General features: G+C 40.1%; 1 protein-coding gene across 1 annotated transcript; it reads right to left on the reverse strand.

Moving 5' to 3' along the window:
- Positions 1–3,417: 3,417 nt before the first annotated feature.
- NIPSNAP2 (nipsnap homolog 2) lies at positions 3,418–27,834 on the reverse strand. The gene is made up of 10 exons (XM_073315780.1): positions 27,682–27,834; positions 21,182–21,321; positions 21,051–21,096; positions 15,401–15,495; positions 12,985–13,055; positions 11,563–11,703; positions 10,275–10,306; positions 7,112–7,206; positions 5,597–5,680; positions 3,418–4,771 (listed from the first exon to the last, which is right to left on the reverse strand). The coding sequence occupies exons 1-10, from the start codon at positions 27,777–27,779 to the stop codon at positions 4,707–4,709; spliced, it is 867 nt and encodes a 288-aa protein (XP_073171881.1). The 5' UTR covers positions 27,780–27,834; the 3' UTR covers positions 3,418–4,706.
- Positions 27,835–27,997: the final 163 nt, after the last annotated feature.

Raw genomic sequence — 27,997 nt, forward strand, 5'->3', positions numbered from 1 at the left:
TTTGCACAATTGTGTACTGATTTTTTTTGTTTGAATTTGATGCTTCCAAATAACTTCCCAAGATGTTCCCTCTTGGACCTGCCGTTCACATTGCAAGTGGTCCCATTCCCATAGTTGTTAATAAATTGGTACTTTATAATGTATGTTTCTTCAAATCACTAAGGGCCCCATTCTGCTACATTTATTCACCTTGAGTAACACCTTACTCTCCTGCAGAAAGGTCAGATTTGCTTGGCGCATGATAGGGAGGGAAAGCCATTGGCTCTCTGGCCTGCATTAACTAGAATGCCAATTGGCTATGGTCACTATAGACCGTACGCCAGCTGAAAACTGGCCAATCAGAGCTACACTTTGCCTCTCATGCTCCCAACAGCGCGCCCCCCCGCTTCCCCCCCGGATACTGGCATGGGTACGTAGGGCAGCTGGTACAGAGTCCAGCTATGCTGGCTGTGAATCAGTTGAGAAGTCCTCCTGCTGAGGGATTCTCAGCTGGCCTGAGCGGTTCAAAGGAACCACTTCAGGTGGAGAATCTGGGGCCATGGCTTTGATGTGCGTTTGTTTGCCGTGCGGAAAGCAGTGAGGAACGCCACACTGAGCGGAAACTCTGCTTTGAAATGTGAAAAATAAGCTGCTACCATTTGCTGAAAAGCAGAGTCAGGGCTCACAATTCCAGCAGAGGTGTACCACCCGTAGTTATGCGATGTACGGATAACTAACCGGGGGCACTGGCTAGAAGTTTCAGAGTGTGCAACTGCTTGCTCAGGGTGAACGCTTGTTGGCAACTCTCCCAAAAGTTCAGCGTTCACATGTCCACTTATCGTGGTATAGAAAGGACAGAGATAAATGTATGCAGCGTAGTTGTAGCTGTGTCACTCCCAGGACATTAGACGCATAAGGTGGGGGGGGGTTTGCTCCAGAAAAAGATATGCCTGAGACACAAGGAGGGGGAGGTAATAAGTGAGTCATTTTCTGTACAAAATTCCAAAATACTGCATGAAGACAGCATGGGCGTCGGTTTTCTTCCAAGGAAAGATGAGCACACTATCACCATAAGTTTTTCTTTTTTTGGCCACTCCTTCCAAGTTTGTTCTTTAGCAAGTTTAGTTGATTAACGCAAGGAGCAGATAACCCAACAAGCTGATTTATTTTTGAAAATGTCTTTTCAAACAGACCTTTATTAGTGAGGGCTGACTCAGAGGGCAACATCTGCTCTGCTTGATAAATCTGCATCTGTACTCTAGCAATGGGCAAGACAGCAGGCTGTTTACTACAAGACTCTACAGTGGCCTACAAAAAATACTCCCTTTTAAATTCATCTGGAAAGAAATCTCAGCAAGTTCCAAGAACAGCTCATGTACAATAAGTCTTTTGTTTAGGTAGGAGTGTTTGAATAGGGCGAGAGAACTCTGTTGCTCTTGCTGTTATTCAGGGTGTTTTCTGCTCTGCTCTGAGATGCAGCTGTAGAGTTTCCAGGCATGAGAGAGTTTTTGTTAAGAAATCTAACGTCCAATACACAGCTACGGCACTCACTCAGGCCCTGTCTCTGCAAACAGTTATACACCTACTTAATGTTAAGCATGGGTAGCCTGACTGAAGTCAATGCATTAACTTAAGCATATGAAGAAGGGTTCGTACAACTGAGGCCTCAGTGTACTTCTGAAATTCTTCTCCACGCCCGTCACCGTGATTACAAGTGGAAAATGGAAACGTGGATTGTACCTGACATTTCACAGGACTTCTTCAGGTGTGATTGTTTTGAAAAGAAAACCGTTCTCCATTGGGCAAACAGCAAGCCACACCTCTTCCTAGGTGGAATCAAGAATTATTATTTAGCTCAGTAAGCTCTCTTCTCCTGGCTAGCCTCTTTAGCACTCTGTGCTTTACAGACCGCTAATCAGAGGCAGTACAGCAGTGAGAACAGCAGCAAGAGGAAAGTTTCCACACCACAGGTAAGGTGCCAGTCCAATTGCATACAAGATCCATCACAAAAGAGCCCAGGAAAATTTTGGGAAACAGTGCAAGGGGTAAAGTAAGTAGGCAGTGCCAGGGGTAAAGTAAGTAAGTAGGCAGGCGCTCCCCTGACAGGAGGGGAATAGGAGAAAGTAGAGGAAGTTACAGGAGGGAAGGGAAATGCCCTACTTGACCCAGAAGAGGTAGGAAAATCATGCAAAGCCATTGCTCACTTAGAAAAATCTGTTCTTCAGTCTGTGCTCAAGCACATGCATTATATTCCTTTCCCCATGCTTTCTCTCGTGTGTTTAGATTGTAAGCTCTTGAGCACACAAACAGTCTTTCACTCTGCTTGCACGGTGCCTAGGAGACACTGGGTGCTACCACAGTACAAATAATACTAAAGTTAGGAAATTAATAATAAAGTTAGGAAACTATTAAGTTGAAAGACCAGATATGCACAGGTGCTGGAACTAGGAGTGCGGTGGGGGGAGGCAGCACCACCCGACCTGAAGAGGTTTCCATTATATACAGGGTTTACAGTTTGGTTCAATGGCTCTCAGCACCCCCACTATAAAAATTGTTCCAGCAGCCCTGCAGATGTGTGTCACATCCATGTGCATTTTTCAAATGCTGTATTATCTTGGCCAAAATGGGTAGGTTAGTGCATTAGCTTTTCACCTGCGGAGACCAAGGTGAAAATACTGATGCCAATCAATAGTAAGTTTGGGCATCTAGACTGGAGCATCAGAGACAGGGGATGGAAATTACAGGCTAACATGCAGGATTCAGCATAGTTGCCATTGTCTAGCACTGCAAAGCCATCTAACAATCGGGCATAATTAAGTAGCTCTACTCAAGAGAGGCCTGGCAATAGAATGAAACAAGGATGATGTAGGTCAAGGGGTCAAGACTGAAGTATCAGAAGAATGTTAAAGCTTGCAGTGCCAGGCTCAAACTGGCATTGTTCATCCCTCACTCTCCTGAGCAATGAATGTGTTCAGTAATTAAAAGCAAAAATAAGCCACACACACAAAGAATACACTGGATAATAATAATAGCATGGATCGTTTGAAGCCATACTCTGCAAACCAACATGGGTCCTGATCCTGTAATCGGATCTGGCAACATGGATCCCTGTAGCCTATATGACAATCTGCTGGCTCTACATGGGTGCAGGGCTCCACACCAGCAAATCTAACTGAGGGATCAGGGCTGTGGGCATAATTCCCTATTCCACATCACATCACCACACACTTTTGCAACTTAGTATCTTATTTGGAAATTGTATGTAAAGTAAATATCAGCTGACAGTGTGTCTTTGTGGAAGTAATAAACTTCTGGAAAAAGGGCATATTATGGCAATGTTGGCCATCTAAACTGAAATACTGTATACTTCCACCCTCCCCGCCTTTTTCATAATAAACACTGCGCAGCTGGATGGAGACATATGGTGCCAGTAATATGTGAAAATTAAAAGGATTTTATTGACTGATATGTTATTGCAGAAAACTCATTGAAATGTACAAACTGGACATTCAGTATGTGATTTGTACATACAATATATTACAGTGATTCTTTAACTAATCTGAATAGACATTATTGTTTTCACTTGTAGGATGGCCACATCATGATAGATACTAAAAAAGTCGATATGCTCTATTCTAAAAGTGAAATCAAATCAGAACTGGACATAACGATACATTGCTTTATGCTAATCATATTGACTCAACATGCGCCATCATCACAAATCGTTTCAGAGGCACCTACTGTGGAGATAGTGAAACACCTGATCAAGCATCTATCCGAAGTCATGATTGCTTATTAAACAAAACCTCTTTTCCTAGCCTTCAGAATTATTTTCAGAAATACACGATTAACAAAACGTGAGTGCCTGTAAAATTTCACATCTGTGTTCCTTGCAAACATTGATTCTAGTACTGTAGATCATACAGCCCAAAGCATTGATTAAATAATTTCATAAAGTTAACTCCAGCTATAGACACCTAGATAGAAGTGTTTGTTTCTACTCCAGAGCCTTATCAAAATGGAATCCACTATTTTCTGTACATTCATCAGCTATCATCTGATTTGTAATTCATTTTCCACTAATACTTGCACTTTGTTTATAAGGGAGAGTAGTTCAGTAATTCTACTGTACGTTATCATTTAAATATTCTCAGCTACTTTGTAAATTTAGAATTATTTACTGGTTCAATTCCCAATAAAACTGATATAATGGTATGAATTTCTCAGATACAAAGCTTTGTTTAAATCTCTCCTATTTATGGGAACCAACCAACATGGATTTTTCAATCGGTAATTACTACAAAATGAATATACATTTTCCATTATACAAAAGCCCCCTGAACTGTAACAACTTCCCCAGGATTTAAACACAGCATTAGTTCAAGACTTTAAATGACAGCTGTGTAACTCTCCCTTTGATGCTACTAAAGCGTGGCATCAATACAACCCCAAGACACACCATGTATCTGTATGCCAGGCTCAGCTTGAGGGGCCAGTGTCACAGATGAACTGGGGTATGTCTTTGAGTTCTTAAACTACAACCCTACTATTCTTTTCCTGGTACATTTCTAAATGCGAAAAGTCTTTCGATTCTGAAGAAAAGAGGTTTCTTTGACAATCTCAATATGGTACTTTTATGTTTCTTTGACCATGATATATGATGTATACCATCAAATTAATTTAAGAAATACTTGTCACTTCATGTAGGCACAGGTAAGTCAATAACTTTACTGAAGTGGAGAGATCTTCAATGGTATCATGATTCTGGACTCCATTTCCTGAATAAGTGGCACTGAAAAAAGGAAAGATAGGCTCTCATTTACTAATAAAGATCCCATTGGTAATTCTGCATACTCAACTTGGAGTATCGCTGTCATCAAACTACTCTACTAGTTAGTGCATGTCAAATCTTTACTAATCACCAACCACCCCTTTCCTCTGTCACCGAAGAATAGTAGTTTTGAGAGGAAGCAAAAAAAAACCAAAATTATTTAATAGACTTTAAATCTGCACTAAGGGTTTTGAAGACAAAAAACACTTGTTGCTTTTCAGCAAGATTTAAGGTTAGCTTGCAATTGTACTGTAATATTTCCATTGTAATCTGACGGAACAACATTTGAAATATTTAGCATAGCTTACATGCCAGATTTATTATGAAAGCTGTTTCTGCTATCAAAGGTCTCCTGGATCCTGGCTCCAAAGTCTACTTTCCCTCTTTAGAGGAATTTATGTCACAGGGTTCCAGTGTTTCACATTATAGCTTGTTCCAAAGAAAATATAATGGATTCTTTTAAAGATATATTTCACTATTTACCATACAAGTTTTTGTGCACAGAAAATTAAATCTTTGAACAGATCTATTCCCTTAGTAGATGATCTTTAGTACAAACCTGTTTTAATACAAACATTGATACAGGAACTACTGTACATCAATTTGCTGACATTTACAAAAACTGAAAACAGATTATTTAAACTGACTTTGTAACTGACAAACATACCAGCAAAATAAAAGATTCACGACACGGTAACTTACTGAAACAATCATGGTGGCATCTCTGTCCATTAAAAAAAAAAAATGTTTACTACATGGCCCATTCCAATTTAGTTCAGCTCTTACCTGTATAATATACTAGTTCATCCCAGCCATGTTTATTCCATGCAGAATTTCTTGTATCTTCTCTGGACTGGAGGTCTTTGTAAGCTAGAGTAAAAAAGTACACACACAAAATTTAGTACTAAGTCAATGTCCTGCTGTCCATAACAATCACGTTTTAAAATATTTAATTCTGTGGTTAAGAGGCTGCAGTCATTTGGAAGAAAAAGAAAAAGGTAGTTTCAGATGCTCCCCTTAAAACAAAGGAAAAGCTCCAAGATCAGAGGAAAGGGTGAAGGCAGAGAGAGCGAAAAAGTCTACACCGTGTATGGAAACCATTCCATGTGACTCTCACATGGCTGGTGCTCCCTTGGTTTTGCTGCATGTGGAATCCTCAGGCAACTGCTCTGCCTGACATTTAACCCTGGCAACCAGCCTTAAGTATTGCTCGGAAGGCTGGTAGAAGTCACTGTAGGTCATCAGAACATTAAGCTCCACTCCCATGCTGACTAGCCCCTTTCAAATGGAAGGTTTCAGAGTAGCAGCCGTGTTAGTCTGTATTCACAAAAAGAAAAGGAGGACTTGTGGCACCTTAGAGACTAACCAATTTATTTGAGGTTAGTCTCTAAGGTGCCACAAGTACTCCTTTTCTTTCTGCTTCTCTGAAACCTGTCATTATGCAAGGCACTGCATTAGCCGTATGGAGTGGCTCAAATAAATTGGTTAGGTGCCACAAGTACTCCTTTTCTTTTTTCAAATGGAAGTAAGATGTAATTGTGGCAAGTGATGCCAGAGGCAGAAAGGGCATTGAGGGGGCCTTGATACCATAATTATCGCTGCATTAGAAATAGATTAGATAATGCAGCACACAGGGGCTGGATCTCTGCATGGGTGCTCTAGGATTCATGGTGTTGGAATCCAATTTCCTGTGGATACCCTTGATGCCTGAAGGCTGCAGCACACATTTCCTCAATGCAGTTGTTAGACTGTGAGCTTCTCTGAAGAGGCCTGTCCTCCTGAACTGTCCAGAAACCCCCTAGCACACAGTGGGTGCCACTGCAAATAAATAAATGTTCAACTCTCTCTGATGTGAGGGGAGCAGACAGTGGTAACCTGAACAGACACTTGATTTTTCCTTCCCTCTAGGAAGGTATGATTTGACCCTTAGAAATTAAATCTTTGATTACTAATTTCAGTGTGAATTTGGCCTGAGGGAAGAAACGGCAGGACTGAACTCATTACATCCACTTTACTTGAAGCAAACAGTAAGACTCTGATAAGAAAGGTTTGTGATGCTTTACTGTAACTTCTGATAGAAGTTACAAAAGGACAAGGAAATGTCTATTTTGTGCTTTTAACTTTGGCAACTAAAACTGGAAAATAAATGTAAAAAACCCTTGTTGAAATCAAAATGCAATTCACATGGTTCTCTATCTATTCCACATATCTAGTTACACCGAACGGAATAGGTCCTTGTTTTAAGGACCTATTTAGTATAGTGATAGAGGAGCGAGTATAGCAGAAAACAAAGAAGCCTACCCCAAAGATGATGAACCATATATAACTGTCCGATTTGTGAGAAAAATCCTCCAACTGCTTCATTATTGTCCTGTCGGAAACGAATAGCACGAGCCCTACAAGAGATAAACAGAACCTCTAGAAACAGTAGATGGGCACAGCAAACAAGTGGTGATTGGAAGGAAAGCAGAATTAGAATTAACCCCATCGCAAATGTTAAAGCATTTTGCAGCACGCTCCAGATGTAAAAAACAAAAATACAACCCTATTCCCAGCAACAAGCAATTAAAATAGAACTTGTTAAGCCACATTAAACTTGGAGACACACACCTTTATTAGATTGCATGCTGATCGTTTTCTAGTCTTCAACTTTAATTTTGGAGCCAGTATGATTATCACTGTTATGGTTTAAAACGGCAAGAAATTTCTAAAGGGTTCATCAAAAGAGTCTTCTGAAAGTGAATCCTCACACCTGCCAACTTTATACTAATTTTGAGTGTTAGTCATATCAGGAAGATATGGTATTTGTTAATGTATTGTCTTTCACACTTACACACATGGATTTTAAGTTACTGGAATGCAAAGTTCTTGTACACATACATCTTTCCTAGGCAGTTGCATCACATGATGCCCCAAGCCTATTTTTAAACTTTTAACTCAACTAGAAGCTGCTACATTTTCTGAAGTGGATCTGTTGCCAACCTACAAATGTATGTGAATGCGTACCACCACAATAATAGTATGAAACCACATTACTGGCAAATTACTGAAATTAAACAAATTATCTTGATGCACATTATGCTCTTAGAAAACCCAAGTCTTCATTCTTATTCAAAACAACTGTAAATACTCACAATCATGCAACCGCAATTCATTAGAATTGCTTGGATGTAGGTAATGTAAATGTAAGGAACTTATACGGGTATTAAACAAGATAAAAATCAGGCCTATATACTGAAGAGGAGACAAACACTTTTACCTATATCTCAAAATAGAAATGTGATACTCGGGAGGGTTTTAAAATGAGCTTTATTTTAAAAAGATAAAAATCTAAGGTTTGGCATTATAAAAATAGTATCTCTAACTTTGATGCTGAGGAAGCCAAGAATGATCAACATAGTGTTAAGTAGTTAACCCTCTGAGTTTCAAAGGGCAGTACTTTCTAGAGAAAACAATGCATTGCCATGAATTCTGCACTACAGTACTGCATTGCTCAGAAGGCAGACGGGACATCTGGCCTTAGCTGGGTACACCCAGCATAGGGAACAGAAAACGCCAAGTGAGAAGGGGGAAGGTTTGTCCCTAACAAAACTAGCAAGTGATTAAGTATCCAAAACCTGCTGAAGCCAAGCACTTTCCACTGCTTCCTTGGCTGCCCGTGTCCCATAGGAAGCCTGGCTCGTGGAAGACTCTAGCATGTGCTCCTCAGTCTGGGCACCCTCTACCCACAGAAGTTGGCTCTAGGTTATAAAGCAAAATGAAAGATCTGAGACTACATTTAATTCTAATTAAATGGAATCTACAGAGGCCTCTCACAGAGAGGAAAAAAAAGTATGCCAATTCTATTGGCAATCCTTCAAATGCATGACTTCCAGAAGCAGCAACACACATAAATTATTAGAATCTTGAGACTCCTTAATATTTTGGGAAAAGAAAAAAATCCTTCCTTGTAAATTAAAACAACCACCACCTAACCAATGCCAATATATTGTATTGTGTACTAGTCAAACCGTATGGATGCTAACTTTGGCGAATTGGCCAATGGGTTAGGAGTCAGGTGACCATATTTTCAAACTAAAAAACAAGCATGTTTTGCACAACCTTTTTTCTGATCATCAAATACGCAAGTCCTCCGCCTTTTGGCGCCTTTCTTTGATTTGTTCCACCTGAGCTAGATGAGTTCCATCTGGAGCAACAGGAAAACCAAAGAAAGGCTCTGCCTCTTCCCCCTGTGTTCCTCCACACCTGTTTTCCCTCCTCCATGTGAGTCTGGCAATTTTAGAGAAAAGGGAACCAACAGAGACCATCAGCTCTCCCTCCCACCACCACCCATTTCTTAAGGGGTCAGAGCAGAGGTTTTGCATTAATTAGGCTGGATCATTTGCCTTATTACTACAACTCTGGCACATGACAAGTTATAACTAGCTTTGGTTTTGAACAACTGTCAGCGTGTAACACACACTTACTGTGGGAAGGACGAAGCAGGGACATATACTGCTATAAGATATTTTGTAATGATAAGAAACCTGAACATTTTGATAGACGAAGTAAAAAACTGGGAAATTTCAGGTGTTCCAAAAGAAGTTCTCAAGAAACAGAGACGTATCAAAAACTGGGACACATACAGTCTCTTTGTGTAAAGGTCTTTATTTGTTTTGATCACACTACTATGGACAAACATGAGCAGGAGTGGCAAAAGAGTTTAGCCGGTAGAGATCTACAAGTGAGAATAGGTGAGATTCTTAGTGGTAGAGGACGGTAGTTCATTTTGTAGTTGTGAAAGAAACCCAATGCCAGTAGTGCCCAGGTGTATTAGAAAGGTGGTGGTGTCTCTTCTACAGAAGTCTACTCTTGCCAAGAGTCTGAGCCTGCTCTTATCGAAGTCAACAGCAAAATTCCCATTAACTTCAATGCAGTAGGATCAGGCACCAAGTCAGTAACATTGGTACTGTCCCTGAGGAGACTGATTGGGAAAGTAGACTGAACATAGGACAGCAAGCAAAATAATCTAGTTTTAATCTTGGCCCTGACATTGGCTTGCTATGTGGCCTTGGGAAAATTCCTTCCCCAATCTGTGCCTCGGAGTCCTCAATAGTAAAATTAGGATAATACTTCCCTTCCTCACACAGTTGTTGTGAAGATAAAGCATTTAAATATTAAAGGATGAAAAATATGATAGAAGTGTTAAGTATTATTTACTTCTCAAAAGAATGACAGCTTTTAAAATGACAACAAACAAGAGAGGTCCCAGCATTGTTCATGGAGCCACTCCCTTTCCTTCCCAGAAAGACAAAATAAAAGAACTAATTTGTCAGAGCTGTGTAGGACCAGAAGCAGCTCATTAGCTCTGTGTATCTGGAAGGGTTTGGGGATTATTCTACCATCTCCACCTACATGGTTTTAAACTATGAAACGTAATTAATAAACTTAAATTACACTACACAACATGGTGAAATACACCTACCAGTAGTTGCCCCATTCAATCATTGTTCCAGGCTGAAAGAAGAAAGAAAGAAATTTCAGGTCTAGTATTTTAAAGAAAACTAGAGTGTTGGGACAGTTCTGTGGCATATTTTTGAAAATGGATCTGACAAATGTGGAGTTATATGAAGCAAAAATATAAAGGGGAGGGAAAGAGGGGCTTCCTTCCATATTTCACAAACTGACAGTGATATGCCTGCTGCTTGATCTAAGCACCACCTTATGGCCATCAATCTTCTGAGCAAGTTAAGATTTATAGGGCTCCCATTTTGAGTCTGTTAACACACCACATTAACCAACTGAAGGAGTACCTTGAGTGACAGAAGGCACTTCTTTCCCCTGAGAGGCTGTGCATGCTGCCTCTGCAGGGTCCTTAAATGTAAAAGGTAAGAAACTGAGATGTGACTTTTCAAATATTTTTAGAATAGAATTTTTCAGGCTTGACAGACCATGCCAGCTGCTCAAGTCCTCACTCCTGCCTGCTGGCATTATTACAGGTTTTCAATAGTGCTTCCAACAAAAATGTATTTTTAGCATGTCTTTTCTGCCAAACTGAGCACTGTTTAATTTTCACTAATCTGAAGGGTGTTTTTTTTTTTAAATAAAAATGAGGAAAAAATGAAAAATACAATGGCATGAGCCAAGAGCTACTGAAATCTATTATTATCATAATCAATTACTTGTATTATTGTAGTGCTTATGACACACTAATGACAAAGGGGAACTAAAATGGCTTAAAACAAGATATTGACATTCCCACAAATGTCAGTGATGCTTTTTTGAGCTACTTTCATCTTGCACGTACATGTTAGGAGAATACAACATTGAGAATTCAGTCATCGATATTACAGGGGCTTCCATTCTCACAGGATTTCCATTTGAAAAATACCATCATTTATCAAATACATTGATTCCTTTAAGTGCTTAAAGTTATGACTGTATATTCATTTGCAATTACACTGTACAGCTATTATAGATTTTCTTTCAGTCTCTTGCATGAGTGTGCGCGCATTTCCTTTGAAGTCAACGAGAGGCAAGGGTACTCAGCACTTCTCAGGAAATGGCTAGCACCTTCTAGGATCCAGCGTTTATCGCTGGATTCTGCACACATTGAAGCCAATAACACTTTTGCCATTGACTTCAATAGGAACAAGACTAGATCCTTAGTTTATTTTTAAGAAGGTCTGTGTTTTATTTTACACATGTGTACATGTGTGTTGAATATTTTAAATTTTTAATCATTCACAAAAGACAAAATATTTGACACTTACTCTAAGTTGATAAGATCTCAGTTCATAAATATTAGGACCCTCCCTGGGAACAGGTTCATTCCAGAAACTAAACTCCAACAGAAGCTGGTTCTTGCGAGACAGAAGCATGTTACCTCTTTCTTTGCGAAACTCTGTGAATTCCTTAAAAATAACAGTCATCATTAAACTTTAATATGTTACATTAACAAATTCTACACTTCTATAGTGGTTGAGATTTTCAAAACCACCTTGGGGATCTGTACACCCAGTTCCCATTGAATTTAATAGTATCCAAATTCCTTAGGCAGCTTTGAAACTATCAATCAGTGTGTTTACACATCATAGTCTATATTAACAATTTTTGTACTGAGCAGTTTGGGTGTGAGCTGTTTTAATAATGCCAAGCTAAATAAGTAAAATCCAGAGGAGTGATTTTCTACACAGACTGTACTGAGTGGGTGCATGACAACAATGTTTTAACTGATAATTAGATTGTGTGTGTTCTGAATGGCTACTGACAGTATCCTGAAGAATGTAATTCATCTGAGCTGGTGCCAGTGGCTGTGTGGGGCAGAGGAGAGAATTAGGGTGGGTGAGAAAAGATGTAGGACTCCAGATCTACATCATCCCCATATACAGCAAACATGCTGATGCATTTGCAGGAAAAGAAGTGGGTAGCTCATTAAAAGCTAGTGGACATTCTTCCATGCTTCTACACAGCACCTAAGGTCACTGGCTGTGGCAGCAGCTCACATGTACAGTGCTGAAGGCTCACACAGCAGCCTGCCAGCTCAAGCATCACTTTTCTGCTCCCACTGTAGTAAGTATAGCCTGGCACCAACAAATACCTCCAGCCCCCAGCATGTGACCTTCAAATAAGTGGGAAAATGGGGAGGGGAGAGAAAGAGTATCTGCAAAAATCATGTAAAAGAGCATAATGAGAATAAGACAGGAGGGAAAATAAAAAGACAAGACGAGAACAAAGTAAAGGAGAAGCATTATGTGAGGGGACATGGTGGTGGGGGCATGCTCCGCTGGCAAACCATCCCAAGAAGGGGCTCTGACAAAAAAGCTGAGAATCACAGCCAATTCATAACAGCAGAATATAAATGACTAACACCTCTTTGCACTTCTACAATGTTATACAGTTGAGGAACTCAAAACATTATATAAACATTAACACATTCAACCTCAGCACCCAAGAGGGGTGTGTGATCCCTATTTTACAGACAGGTACAATGAGGCACAGAAAGATGAAGTGCCTTGTCCACAGTCGCACAGTTAGTCTGACAGAGCTGGAAATAGACTGTAGGAGTTCAAACTTCTAGTCTTTTGCTCTGACTGCTAGACTATGTTCTCTAGTGACATTGGGAAAAATATTTCTCAGTAAAACATTTATTATTTCTAGCCAAAGTTTAAAATGTAGTCTTCATTCCGACTTACTTTATTTTGTCGGAGCTTATTCATGACCTCAGTAAGAGCTGGATAGCCTCCCTCATACCGCCAGAGATGTACTGAAATAGAAATATACCATTTTAGAGGCTTATGACAAAAGACATGAAACACCATAATGTAAATGAGGCCATTAACACTAACAAATGATACAAAAATAAAAGCTGACTAGCATGTTCAAAATGCATTCTCAGTGCTATGCAGTCGAGACATTTGCTTTTTGACACGGGGCTTTCCTTGCTATTCTAGCAACAGATGATTTACCCTAAAGGCAAGAATGTACAAAGATTTTTGAAGGGCGCTTTTGCTGTATACTACTTAGATGGGATGCTTCTATGTGACTATAATTAAAGTTGAGCTTCAACTTAAAAGCTGTAGCTCATGAAAGCTTATGCTCAAATAAATTGGTTAGTCTCTAAGGTGCCACAAGTACTCCTTTTCTTTTTGCAAATACAGACTAACACGGCTGCTACTCTGAAACTTAAACCAGTGTCTTATGCCAAAAATGACTTGGTGCAGAGCTTCAACTGATAGTAGGGCAGCGGTGACACTTGTATTTCAATTAACTACTCAAACAGAAGGAGCACAAAACTTTTTTGTAGGATAGATAAATAAAACAGATGCCATTGTTAATTTTTTAATTGCTCAGTGATAAGAGGCAACCTTAAAAAGTGCGCCAAGCAAGACCAAAACCCTCTACAATATTTAGAATCAGGAGGAATTTCCTCATCAAATAATAATTTCAAGATGGGATGCCTATTTTGACTGAAATTTGACAATGCCCTTTAAGTGCTCTGTGTAACAAGACTTCTTTACAAGTTTTCAGAACAGCAGTGTTAAAATACTGAGACTCCCATTCCCACCCTCTTTTCTTCCATCTTCCCTCGAAGACCCACAAAAGCTACCTTTCCTCCAATGGAGATGGGATGGGAATGCCTTGCTCTGAACTAGTTAATGCTGCTTCATGCATCTACCAGAAGAGTGGACTAGACACCAACCTAAGGCACTCCACTTGCCAGAAGACGTGTGCTGCTTCTGCAAAGATCCAAACTTGGATCCAGTGCGTTGTGGCCTTTGTGTGCCAGGCTAGCTGCTTTTGGTACTTAACATCTAGTACCCAGTACTAGCAACCCAGTACTAGCAATAAACTGGAGACAGGTATCGAATACACTGGAACCCTTTAATCCTCTGTTATGTTGCTAGGACGGTTGCCATAAAATGCTTAGGCAGGCTTTGGAAATGATTGCAGGGACATTCTCTGTCAGTATGCTTCTGAATTCGCAAAGGAGATTGTCAAGCAGTATTTTAGGTTTATTCCGCTCCGTACCTCAACATTTTCTTTATTTTTAAAAATACTCTCTTACAAGCTGACAAATCTCTGTCTACAGATATCCTCTCACCTTTAGCCAATGCTAATATTATAATTATATAATATTCAGCAAATACAGCTGACATTAACATACACATTAGCATATGCTCTTGTAATTGAAGCAGCAGCACTGATATTAGGATAGCTTTGGCAACAGTGTGTGTCTGCTGTAGAACTAAAGAGAGCACAGCATGCTGGTTATGTGGTTTCCACAACATGAGAGCTGCTGCTATATCCCTTTAACTTCTCAGAGACCAGGGACTGTTCTAAAAGCCATTTAAAATCATTTAGACGTCTCCCCAGACCAGATTATAACACAGATACAACACTTTGTAGTTATATAGCATATTTTCATCAATTTGAAGGGAGGTTACATTTTGATCCTGAATTACAGGACACCATCCGTTTAAGGAAGAAATATCTAGGGTATCAGTACAGAACCCAACTGGCCATGAGACAAGAGTTCCATTACATTTTGTGATAACTTCAACGTTGCATAACAGTGCCATGTGACCAATTATAATAGGACACGGAAAGTCAAAGTTAAACTTTTAAACTGGCTCACACCAGCTAAATTCTATCTCAGTACACCTTTAACTATGGCTTTTAAGCCTAAATTTTCAGAAGCGTGATCCTATGCCTGAAAAATAATGCAGGGACAAATTGTATGCAGGTGCAAAAAAAATGCAGGAACAAGAGAAAGGGGCTTACCATGTACTGTCATCCTCTCATTGAGAGGAGATAAAAGTGTATTAACTAAGTATACAAATGTGTTTGAGAGAGAGTATTAGATTAGTGCGAGCACCTGAATAAGCATATTTTATGAGTCAACACTTCAGTATCAAATTCAATGTGATAAAAACAAAGCAATTTTAAAGTTAACAATCATTAACCAATTATTTTATGTAATCAACAGCACACATATCCTCAAGTACACTGTTAAAGGTTTATGAACAACAGTGATGATGTAAAAAGAAACCTGCCAAGCACATATTTCACTTGTACGGTTTTACATTCTGTTGTACTTCTATCTCCTACCAGCCTGATCTTGCTCTCCGTACCACGTGTTCCAAGTCCCCACCAGTGCACATGGGTAGTGTTTTTCTTCATGAATCTTTGGCAGCACCTCTTGACTTAAAAACAAGGAATACAGACACTACGTTGCATTTCCTTCAGGGAGGCTACATTTGATATGCATAACAAATCATATTATGCCACCATTAACTCAAAACTATGCCACCACATGTTCATTATGGTATGAACATTCACAAACTTCATTTTTCAGAAGAGAAAGCAGAAATACAAAAGCCTGCTGTATGCAGGAAAAACTGATCACTACAACTCTCTCTGTGTAAACTTAAGCATAACCATCTGTATGTTTACATAACCATCTGTATGTTTACTAGATGACCTTCTGGGGTCCCTTCCAACCCTGATATTCTATGATTCTGTGTGTGTCTAATACACTGTGTGTATTAATCTGTGTGTCTAATACACAGCACGACCCATCAGGTCTTTTGATGTGAACCCATAAAACATGTAATGTTACCTGGCAGGTTACCTGATATATTAGCAAGATGTCCCAGTCTGAGGGTGTGCAACACACTTGCATGACTTGATTCAGGAACAACTTAAAAAGTTTTCTTTTGTTAGCAGCAATGGCAAGACACAGAGATGGGAAAGGATAATTCGTCTCTGACACTAAAGTTCTATAACAATGACATTTCTATTATGCCACACAGATGAAGATAATCAATCACTTGGTCTGATGGACATGAGTAAAGTCAAGTGATGGTTGCACGCTGTAGCATTACTGAACAGATTAGAAAGCAGATCCAGTCTGAAACTAATTTATCCATTAAAGCACAACGTACACAGCGAAAGCTGCCTAAAATCCATCTCCTACATGCAACCTGGTCTTGAGCAACCACTGGTTTCTTGCATGGTTGTTTAAAACAGATTTCACTATACTGTATTTTGATGAATAAGCTTGTTTCAGACTAGCTGAATTTTCTCTTTATTACTTTTTATTGCTGAATAACTGTCAGACATTTAGCATTCTGGCTAGCAGCCACGGATTCTATGTACCATAATAAATAAGGAAGAAGAATGGTCTTATGTGTAAGGAACAGCATTCAGAGTTAGAAAACCTGGGTTTTATTCTTAGCTCTGCCACTGACCTTCCATGTGACCTTGAGCAAATCTCATTACCATTTGTGCCTCAATTTCTCCATCTGCATAACAGGTATAATACTATGCACTGATCTCACAGAGGAGCTGGGAATTTTTAAGAATTTATGTTTGTGAAGCATAACAAGATCCTAGGATAGCAGTTGCAACAGTAAGGTAAATTATCATCATTACTACAATAAAACTGAAAGCTAGTTTTTGCTCTAGATTAGGAAGAATCTCATCTGATTCATATATATGAGCACCACCTTTTTGCCTTTTATTATCAGAAGTCAAATTGGCTCTCAAAGCTTCAGAATGGAGCCCCCTATCTCTGAAGGTTCATGAATTAGTGTTATATCTGTCTTTGTTCTACTATTTTTCTATTAATTTACACAGTAGGGCTGGAAGATGTCATCAAGTCCAGGTTCCTGTGCTGAGGCAGGACCAAGTAAACTAGACTAGACCATTCCTGACAGGTGTTTGTCCAACCTGCTTTTAAAACCGTCACAAGCTCCCTTGGAAGCCTATTCCAGAGCTTACCTACCCTCATAGTTAGAAAGTTTTCCCTAATACCTACCCTAACTCTTTCTTGCTGCAGATTAAGCCCCTTGCTTCTTGTCCTATCTTGAGCAGACATGGAGAACAATGGATCACAGTCCTCTTTATAACACCCCTGAACGTATTTCAAGACTGTTAAGCAAGTCCCACCGCAGTCTTCTCTTCACAAGTCTGCAGATGCCCAGTTTTTTTAACCTTTCCCCACAAGTCATGTTTTCTAAACCTTTTATCGTTTTTGTAGCTTTCCCCTGGATTCTTCTCAATTTGTTCACACCTTTCTGAAAGTGTGGCACCCAGAATTGGACATCGTACTTCAGCTGAGGCTTCACCAGAGCTGAATAGAGAGGGACAATGACCTCCCGTGTCTTACATACAACACTCCTGTTAATACACCCCAGAATATTAGCCTGCATCACATTGTTGACTCAAATTCAATTTGTGATCCACTAAAGCCCCAGCTCCTTTTCAGCAGCACTACCACCTAGCTAGTTATTCCCCATTTTGTAGTTGTGCATTTGATTTTTCCTTCCTAAGTGAAGTACTTTGCCCTTGTCATCCTTGAATTTCACTTTATTGATTTCAGACCAATTTTCCAATTTGTAAAGGTCATTTTGAATTCTAATCCTGTCATCCAGAGTGCTTGCAACCCCTCCCAATTTGGAGTCATCCACAATTTTATAAGCATACTCTCCACCCCATTATCCAAGTCATTAATGAAAATATGGACTAGTACCAGACCCAGGACTGACCCCTGCAGGATCCCTCCCATCTTGACATCAAACCTTTGATAACTACTCTTTGAGTATGGACTTTCAAACTGTTGTACACCCACCTTACAGTAATTTCATCCAGACTGTACTTCCCTAGTTTGTGTATGGGAATGTCATGTGGAAGTCTGTCAAAAGTCTTACTAAAATCAAGATATGTCACATCTATGTCTTCCCCCTATCCACGAGGCTAGTAACCCTGTCAAGGAAGGAAATTAGGTTGGTTTGGCATCATTTGTTCTTGAAAAAGTCCTGCTGGCTATTCCTGATAACCCTGTTATCCTGTAGGTGCTTACAAACTGATTGTTTAATCATTTGTTCCAGTATCTTTCCACGTATTGAGGTTAGGCTGATTGGTCTATAATTGCCCAAGTCCTCTTTGTTCCCCTTTCTAAAGAAAGGTACCCTGTTTGCTCTTCTCCAGTCCTCTGAGACCTCACTCATCCTCCATGAGTTCTCAAAGATAATCGCTAATGGTTCTGAGATTACTTCAGTTAGTTCCTTAAGTACCTCAGGGTGAATTTCATCAGACCCTAGTGACTTGAATCCACCTAACTTGTCTAAACATTCTTTAACCTGTTCTTTCATAATGCAGGCTTGTGCACCTTACCCCTGGTTGTTAATATTGTGTTAAGTATCTGGTCACTATTAACTTTATTAGCGAAGACTGAAGTAAAATAGGCATTAAACACCTCAGCTTTCTTTGATGTCATCCATTCTTAACTCTCCTTCCCACTAAGTAGTGGACTTACACTTTGGTTCATCTTTCTCTCACTCCTAACGTATGTATAGAACCTCTTATTCTTGCCTTTTATGTCCCTTGCTAGGTGTAACTCATTTTGTGCCTTAGCCTTTCTGATTATGTACCTAGGTGCTTGCAATGTTCCTTTGTACTCCTCCTTATCAACTCATCCATGTTTCCACTTTCTGTAGGATTCCTTTGTGATTTTCAGGTCATTAAAGAGCTCCTGATGAAACCACACTGACCTCTTCCTGTCTTCCCTTTGCATCAGGATAGTTTGCAGTTGTGCCTTTAATATTGTCTCCTTGAGAAACTCCCAGCTTTCCTGAACTCCTCTTACCCTTAGATTTTCTTCCCACTGAACCTTACATACCATTTCTCTAAGTTTGTCAACATCTGCGTTTTTGAAGTCCTTTGTCCTTATTCTGTTGCTCCCATCTTTCCTTTCCTTTAGAATCATGACATCTATTATTTCACTATCACTTTCACCCAAATTGCCTTCCACCTTGGGATTTGCTACCAATTCTACCCTGTTGGTGAAGCCTCCAGGGTCAGGATGCCAAGATTCATGATGGCTAATCCTTATCATCTTGAGTTGGCAGTATGTAATGAGGACTCAGACTGCTCAAGATGAATTTTTGGGGATACCGAGGGAAGCTCAGGGAAGCTTCAGGTTTTCATCCCTCCATTCTTAAGATGGACCCAATTCTCTCCTTCCTACTTGAATACTTAGGCTGACTTGGTTTGGAAAGATCAAATCAAATACCATAGCTTTCAGTAGATTGCAATCACTCTCCCTGTACCTTTCCTTGAAAATAAACATCTCTGCTTTGACTTAACATTTATTTATCTGATGAAGCAGTGCCATTTCTCCACTTCCCTACCCCATATAATTATATACATTTATACTGAGCTGGTTGAAAGTGATTTGCTCCTCTCGAGGTATGCTTTTCTTCTTTCAGTCATGAGAGGAAAAAAGATTACCCTGGAAACGATTTTTTAAAGATTCCCCCCTTGTGTAGCAAAGAAGAACCTTTGTTTAATTTAAATGAAGAAAATAGTTTTCCCCCAGTACATTCTCTCTACTTTGGGTGTTTTAACAATAGGATCATTCATACTGTATTAGAGATATAATAGTGATTTTATCCAAAGCAAACCAAAGCACTTTACAAAAATTAATTTATGAAGCCTAAAAGAACCCCTGTAAGGAAGCTATGTATTATTCCCATTTTAGAGATGAGTAAATGGAGGCACACAGAGGTCAGGTAACCTACTTATGGTTACATGGAGAGTCATTAACTCTCTTGAGAGCAGAAGTCAGGAGTTGTGACCTCCAGACTACCGTTCTAGCCAACAAACCACACTTAAAACAATATTGGTTGCACTAGGATATCATTATCCTAAAACAGTGTTCTATTTAATTGATATCTTCTCTTAAATGATCAGTGTCAATGAGAAAGAACTGCCATTTTGAAACATGGGAGGCTCATGTTTCCCAAGGTGTGTTCAGCTCTTTCAAAGTGTAATGGCTATGGCTCTAATACAGCAACTAGACAGTCAAATGAGAATTCACATTTCTGTAACTGGTCTTTAAATTAGTATAGTACATTCAAAAAACATAAATACTGATACTTATTTTTAAACAGCAAAAGAGTTTTTGGAAATCCTATATAACAGCCCTGTGGGTAAAATTCACTGCAGATCAAGCCTGCACAAGGATTCACAATACCTCTTAATATACGGTTCTCAAAAATGTGACTTTTCATAGAATCATCAGGGTGAGTGAATGTCAAAGCTTGGGGTTTTATCCCCTCCCTCAAAACTTTACTTCCGTTTTATATTTGATATTTAGTGGCCCCTCGCAAGTGACCATCTCTCTTTTCTTCCCGTTTGCAGACAGGACTCCCACCAGGTAGATTCCTACATTGTAGCTGAAGGAAGGAGGGAAGCTGTGGGGGGCGAGGGATAGCTCAGTGGTTTGAGCATTGGCCTGCTAAACCCAAGGTTGTGAGTTCAATCCTTGAGGGGGCCATTTGGGGATTAGTCCTGCTTTGAGCAGGGGGTTGGACTAGATGGCCTCCTGAAGTCTCTTCCAACCCTGATATTCTATGATTCTATGAAGGGCAAACTGGAACAGCAGCATCTGCCTAAAAAGGCTGCAATAGCCTTAAGACAACTAGGGGAGGGAAGAAATGTGCACCTGTGTCCTTCTCATATGAATCCTAAAAACAGCATCTGGTGCAGTTCAGTGAAGGAACAGCCCAAGGAACAGGGCGGTACTAGGGGAACTGGAAAGAAGCATCTGTGCCAACTGTCTCCAAGAATAAATGGTTTATTCAAAATAATTCTCTTCTTCCCAAATAAAAAAAATCACACATCAGCCAATTTACAGAATCCCATTGCTCAGATTCACATGTTGAAAACCACAAAGTATAATATATGAACTTACCAAAGTTTGTTGTAGGCATCTAGGTATTCTGGCTTTACATTGTGAACTGAAACAACAAAATTCAAGGATAAATGTAGTCGCAAAAATAAAAGAAGATAAAAGGAAATGATAAATATAAAAATATCACTCACACTGTATTTTATACAGACTGCTGGTCTCCTTTTTGGCTAGTAGATTGGAGTGAGCATCTTTCCTTGGATCCACTTTGCGAACAAAGAGTGATTTTAACCAGCTGTCTTCACCTGCTCTGTTAGTTGATGATGCCAGCCCCCTACACATCAATGAATATATTACATAGTTACTGAATGTTTATTAAAAATGCACAGACAGGAGGAAAGTCAGTCAAGATCAAGTTTAACATAATATGGTAACGTATACAAAGGAATGATGCGAAGTCTTCCCATTACCTCACTCTCCAGCAGTGTAAAGGTACAATGTTTACCCAGCAAGGTATACACCGATTGAAAAGACTTCCTGGGATGGCACAGAACTGGTGCAGCTACACTACCCCACTTGCACCCCTTGTACTGAGGAAGGGCATGGCTGGAATGCTTCTGCATTCCAGCTAGTCCCAGCTGATGCAACAGACCCAGGAGCCATTGCAGTCAAGCATATGGTAAGTAGTTTTGATGCTGCTCTATGGCCTTGTCTACACTGCCACTTTACAGCGCTGCAATTTTCTCGCTCAGGGGGGTGAAAAAACACACTCCTGAGAGCTGGAAGTCTCAGCGCTGTAAAGTGGCAGTGTAGACAATGCACCAGTGCTGGGAGCTATCCCCTCGTGGAGATGGTTTTTTTTTTTGTTTTTTTGTTTTTTTTACAGTGCTGCGAGAGCTCTCCCCCAGCACTGGGGCCACGACTTCACAACCACGTTAAAGCGCTGCCAGTAAAGAAAAACCCTAATGTATATCAGGTTTTAAGCCAACCCCAAAACATTGTGAGGCATAAAGCCACTTTTGCTTCCCTGCCCTGCCCCTGCATGGATTAGAGCTCTGTAAGAGCAGAGAATGGGAGCCACTATATATTTTTTTCTTTTAAACTATCTTTGCTCAAGCAAGATAGCTACGTCCCCCCAGAAACTTGCGGTCAAAAATGAACACCCTAGTGCACGTGCACAAGAAAAGACGTGTGCAAACATTGCTTTGTTTACTGTGAATGGCACAGTAAATGCCACGTGTTCCTGTGTTTACTGAAACAGATTTCAAGAAAACATGATAGAAAACAAATAATACAGGTTACAGTATACTCTACTTTTGGAACAGGTTACAGTGGCAGAAGTCAAGGAGTCTGCATAGATTTTAATTTTTGAACATTAGCCATTATAATGTTCAGGGTTCAAATTCATTTTCTTTGTTCAATATTTACAGTTTTTCCCACTTAAAAACTGAGTTGACTTCGATAGTGTGTCTGAAAGCCTAGCTAGTTTAACAATTTAGTTTCTGCAAGTACCTCTGCAAAACTGCTACTTTCTACCTTCTTACAACAATACAGTACACAATAAAATCACAACAGACAACATGGTTCTTCTGAAAGTAAGAATATATTAGGACTATTTTTTCCCCTTTTTCAGTGGTAGACAGAAACCAGAGCCACCAAATGATGTTCACTAGCTTTATCTACACCAATACAAATAATCTTTCATTCAAGTGAACAGCAAACAGAAAAGATTCTGTTTTTTACTGCTTCATCTTTATAATGTACAACGGTGGCCTTGATCTTACAATATTTTCCTTCCTCCAAACCCGTTAGGAGCATTTGCTCGCAGCTTCTCCCCATTTCCTGGAGGATTGTGGAAAGATTTTAAATTATTTAATTATACTGAATTATTCTGGAGGATTTTATTGGCTGGGAGATCCAGATCAGGACAGATTACAACCTTCAGCTGTGATATTGTCTTTAAGGTTCTCAATAGACTGTGAAAATGTTCCAGAAATAAAAATGTTGGAAAAAAACTGTTTTTGGAAAAATAACACTTTGCAGTTCACTTTAAAAACACATAACCCCCCCCAATACACAATCTTCTAATCCCAATAATAATAAAGAGGCATAAAGTGATGTGGTATCTTATATTGCTTATCCAAGCAACATGCTGAAGGAAGCAGAAGACATGTGACAGCTAAGAAAAGAATAGCTGGGAATGAGGTGACCTTCAACACAAAGAAATGACAAGAACATCTCTCACTGCTCCACTCCACTTATTGAAAAGTGTATTCACTTTCTCTGATCAAATCCCCACACACTATTGTGTAGAAAGCTAAACAGGATACTACTAAACAGAAGTATTTACAAAGACCTCCAGTGCCAGAGATATTGCGGGGTATAGGGCTAATGCAGTTGATCTGTAGCCCTTCTGTGCCACATAGCCAATGCAATCCATAAGTCAGGCCTTCTCTCTATTATATAAGGTTGATATGTACTCATCTTCCCTGGAGGGTGTCGTGAGAATAAGTTGATGGTCTACAAACATCCTGACAATAAAAGTCCTAAGTAATCATATTTACTTCCTCATTTGTGCACTAACATTACCACTATCAGCAGCAAGAACATGAAGAGTTATGGGATACTATTGGATGACCAATTCCTCAGCTAATAGGAGACACTTACGCCTTTGTTGTTATTTGCCACATAAAATTAGGAGGTAGTTTTCTCTTAATCTCTCAATGAAATGGTGACATTAATAACTCTGCAATTCTTGGATACAAAGTACCATGCAACTGCAAAGAGCTTTATGAACATTGATTAATAAAGTGTTACTATACACCTGCTAGATAGCATGAGCAACATTTTACTTATAAGGTAACAAAGAAAGGTTACAGTTAACATTTCTGAAAATGGACACTTATTCTGTGTCCCAAGTTCAGACAGCTAGGATCTGATTTTTAATTGTCCTGAACATCTGCAGCTCCCATTGATTAACATAAAAGTCATTGGCGCTCAGCTGGTAAATCCTGCCTGAGGTATATCAAGTTGGGCACCCAAAAACGGGTAGGTCCCAAACTAGTGGCCATTATTGAGAAATGTAACCCTTGTTTCGCCAAGACTGACTACGGGGAAAAACTGGAAACTGAACCCAACTTTCTTGGCTGCCAGTCTTGGGCTTAAACTGCAAACCCATCCTTCCTTTTTAAAACAGAGACATGTATATATTTTAAATGTGAATGACATTCCCTATTAGAGTTACAAAAATTGGAAGGAACAAAGTCTTGTTCTGAAATAAGTGTGTTCACCTTCAGATAAGACAAAAAATACTAGACATGTCATGTTCCCATGGATTTAAGCTGGAAGAGTTAGCAAAGTAATCACATTGATTAACATAAGAGTCAGAAAAATAGATAATGCTGCATAAGGGCACTTAGCCCACAAACTACAGATCCTTACGAAAGCGTAAGGCAAAACTGATTGTGAACACAACAGTTCTATTGGAAAAAAACTATTTTAATTCCCCCCACAGAGATACTGCAAAGCACATAATTATACAGAACATTTCAGTTTAAAGACCAATCTCATGATAAGTTACATTATTTCCTTTTTTCTCCTGCTCCGGGACTGTATCTGAACTTTAGCATATTGTAACTGAATAGCAAATAATGCATTTTTTTCAAATGAATGTCTTATGCAACCAGGGCTACAGCTTCTGGGGCTAGACTTGAATGTCAGTAATCAGTACGGTACACAGTGAATTTTCACGGCAGAGGACTGATCAACTGAAAAATAAAAGTTAGTAAATTAAAACCATGGCCCAGTTTGATAATTATTGCTGAACAGTCCCCTTCTCAAGAGTTTGTCAGGGACAATAATGAAAACCTTGAAATGAAACAAATACAATAAACGTACAACCATAAGAAATCAGCTTTGCATGACATATTACTGGGTAGGTACAGTATTTGAAGATTATAAAGTAATATGATTATCTCTCTGTTTTCAAAGTTACTACTTCTTAGATGTAATCCTGGTAGTATAAAGAAGAAGTCCTCATTTCCTAGGTGTATTTTATAAGGATACTACAGTGCTTAATATTTTTAAATACGAACACTATCAACTAAAACATGAGCAACATTTAGAATTTTGGGAGGGAAATAATTTTTAAAAGCTCAGATCCAACAGGTATATTTCCATTAATTTGTTTTAAACATCTTCCAATATAAACAGTTGTTTTTAAACAAAAGCATCTTCCTCCAGTGTTGTCAATTCAAAGATGTCAGTGCTAAGAACTTCAAAGAGAAACTGACTATAAACAAGAAAGAAACTGACTTTGTTGATATTAATTGTTGAGTGGTAGTGGAATGCAAAAGATAACAGGATATAAATGGAAAAAAGAACTTGGATTTTTAGAATACTTTGAAATAATAATCAAATTTATAATAAATATGCGTACAATATGAATTATAAATTGACAGCATCCCCTTAAACTCTCCAAAGTTTTACTTCTCAGTAGTTTGAAGTAAGACTTATTTCCTTAACAATTCTCACTGTTTGACAAAAATGGATACTTTCCTATATTTCTAATTAATCTTAAAATCAGCATAGACTTGTGCACAGTATCACTGATGTCAGCAAAACTTTGAGAATCGTCTCCCTTGTCTTACTACTACAAAGCCAGTATATGCGTTGGTCGTAGATGAGCTGCTTTCCACCAAAAATGTTCCAGCTATAGAGAAATAGATTTTCTTTAAAGGATATCCTGACTGCTATTCTGAGCTCTGAAAGAGACAGAAAAGACCCAAGTAGGTCATCATCTAGTCTAATCTCTTTTCTAGTTCAGAAATGTTCCCTGCAGTAGAACATTAGTGCTTTGTACAGTTCAGTTTTAAATATCCAAAGCCATGGCATTCCCCACTGGAAGATCACTCCACAGTCTAACAGATTCAGAGGCCAGAAGGGACCATCGTGATCATCTAGTCTGACCTCCTGCATAATGCAGGCCATAGAATTTCCCCAAAATAATTCCTAGAGCAGATCTTTTAGAAAAAGATCCAATTTTGATCTAAAAATTGTCAGTGATAGAGAATCCACCATGACCCATTGTAAATTGTTCCAATGGTTAATTACTCTAATTGTTAAACATATATACCTTACTTCCAATCTGACCTTACTGTCTGGGAATGTTTCCTGATATGTCCCACCAGATTATAAAACAGGTTTAAGAAAACACTACTTGACATCATCTCTCTAATGCCAATAAGAATGTGTTTACATCATGGATAAAGGGTAGGTATACAGTGTTTACAACACAGCATAACATTTTTGGTTTTCTGGGAGCCATAATTCTCACAGCATTACACGCAACCTATCGTGGAATCATTATCAGTCCTTTTACGAAGGCACTACTTGATTTTGCTAGCTGTGGTCCCAATCCTGCAAGCAGTTATGGATGTTCTGAACTTTAAGCACGTGAAGTCACTAGGTCGAGCTAGGTACTCAGAGTAAAGCATATGCCTAAGTGTTTGCAAGATCAAGGCCTACAACTGCACCTGGTAGGTAAGCAATCATGCAGTGTGCAATGGTGTGTCCACACTGGCTTGTATAGAGAGCCAAAAAAACACAGAAAAAATCAAGTACTCCTGTGTTGTTTTTTTTTAAGAAAAAATCTTTGATACCCAAGATTTCAAATGGACACTACCAGGTTAAAACAATGTAACAAAACAACTTTCCTTATTTAAGAAGCATCATTGGTAACTTGTAACAAAGGGAAAGTTAGAATTTTGAAAATGTATGTTTATTTTTCACTGTTTCACTTTTGGCATTACCCTTCAACTGAAAAATAGTAAAAGACTAATCAGTTTCTAATCGATTTCACCTCTCTGTTCTCAGTGCTACAGTAGGCCGCTGGAAAATGTTTATTTAAAAAGTTGCTTACGATAGATTAAAAGCACACAGGAAAATATTTCTATTAAATATTTTAATAAATATTTCTTAAATCTATCCATCAAGTTTTCTTTTAGCCGAAAACCTATATTCAAGTTGAGTACAAATCCTAAATATTTGCCCTGACACCATCGCCCTGAAAGAGAAAAATTTGGAAGAAACACTTCACTGAAATGGAACCAATTTGTCCGAAACAAATACCAAAGTTAAGGGGAAAGTAGACAAATAAACCAGACTCTTCAAAGCCATTCCAAGCGGTGCCTGTTGGGGCATGGGGCATCAGATATTTAGACACTGTCTTGTGGGTTTCCCTCTGGGGGTGCCTGTGTAGGGGGATTGTGTAGGAGGTTCCCAGTCTCAGTTGGGGCGGGAGGAGAGGTTCAAACCCAGGAGGGGACGGGGTTGGGTGGGCATGATCCCAAATCCAGGTCGCGGGGCGGGTATGAGGCGGACGGTGCATCCGTGGGGCGGGCCCCGCATTGGGGGGGTGCACACGCCTGGGGAGGCGCGGGGGGTGGGTGCCCGGCGCGGGCTGTCCCTCGGCGGAGCGGGGAGGCCCACGACCTTGCGGGAGACCCCGGGCTAGGGACGACGACGCGGGGCTGCCCCTCTCCTGCCCCCGGTCCCGCCGCCCGGGCCCCTCCCCGCAGGCCAAGGGGGCGCCCTTCACAGTGCGGAAGGAGTCCGCGAGGGGGACCCAGGGGGCCGGGCCTCCCCGCGCCGCACAGCAGGCCCGGGGTCCCGCCTGGAGGAGCGCCGCGCTCACCTGAGGGCCAGGCTGCCGCGGGCCGGGAGGCGAGGCCCTGCCCTGGCCAGCCCGCCGGCTCCCCCCAGGCTCCGCCGCAGCAGCACTCGGGTCGCCATCTTGCTCTGGCCTCCTCCTCCTCCCAAGCTCGCCCGGGCCCGGGAGAACCCGGGCCTGCTGTACCCGCTGGCGGCCACTAGGGGGACAGCGGGGGGTGAGCAAGACCCCAGAGCAGATGGGGGGGGGGGGAGCGTGGCGCGCTGGGGAAGGGGGTCAAGGGGGACAGCCCCCCCATCTCTGCACCCCCCCCCCACGACCCTACTCGTTAACCCCTCGG

This window comes from Lepidochelys kempii, chromosome 17 (assembly GCF_965140285.1).
Source record: "Lepidochelys kempii isolate rLepKem1 chromosome 17, rLepKem1.hap1, whole genome shotgun sequence".
NCBI lineage: Eukaryota > Metazoa > Chordata > Testudines > Cheloniidae > Lepidochelys > Lepidochelys kempii.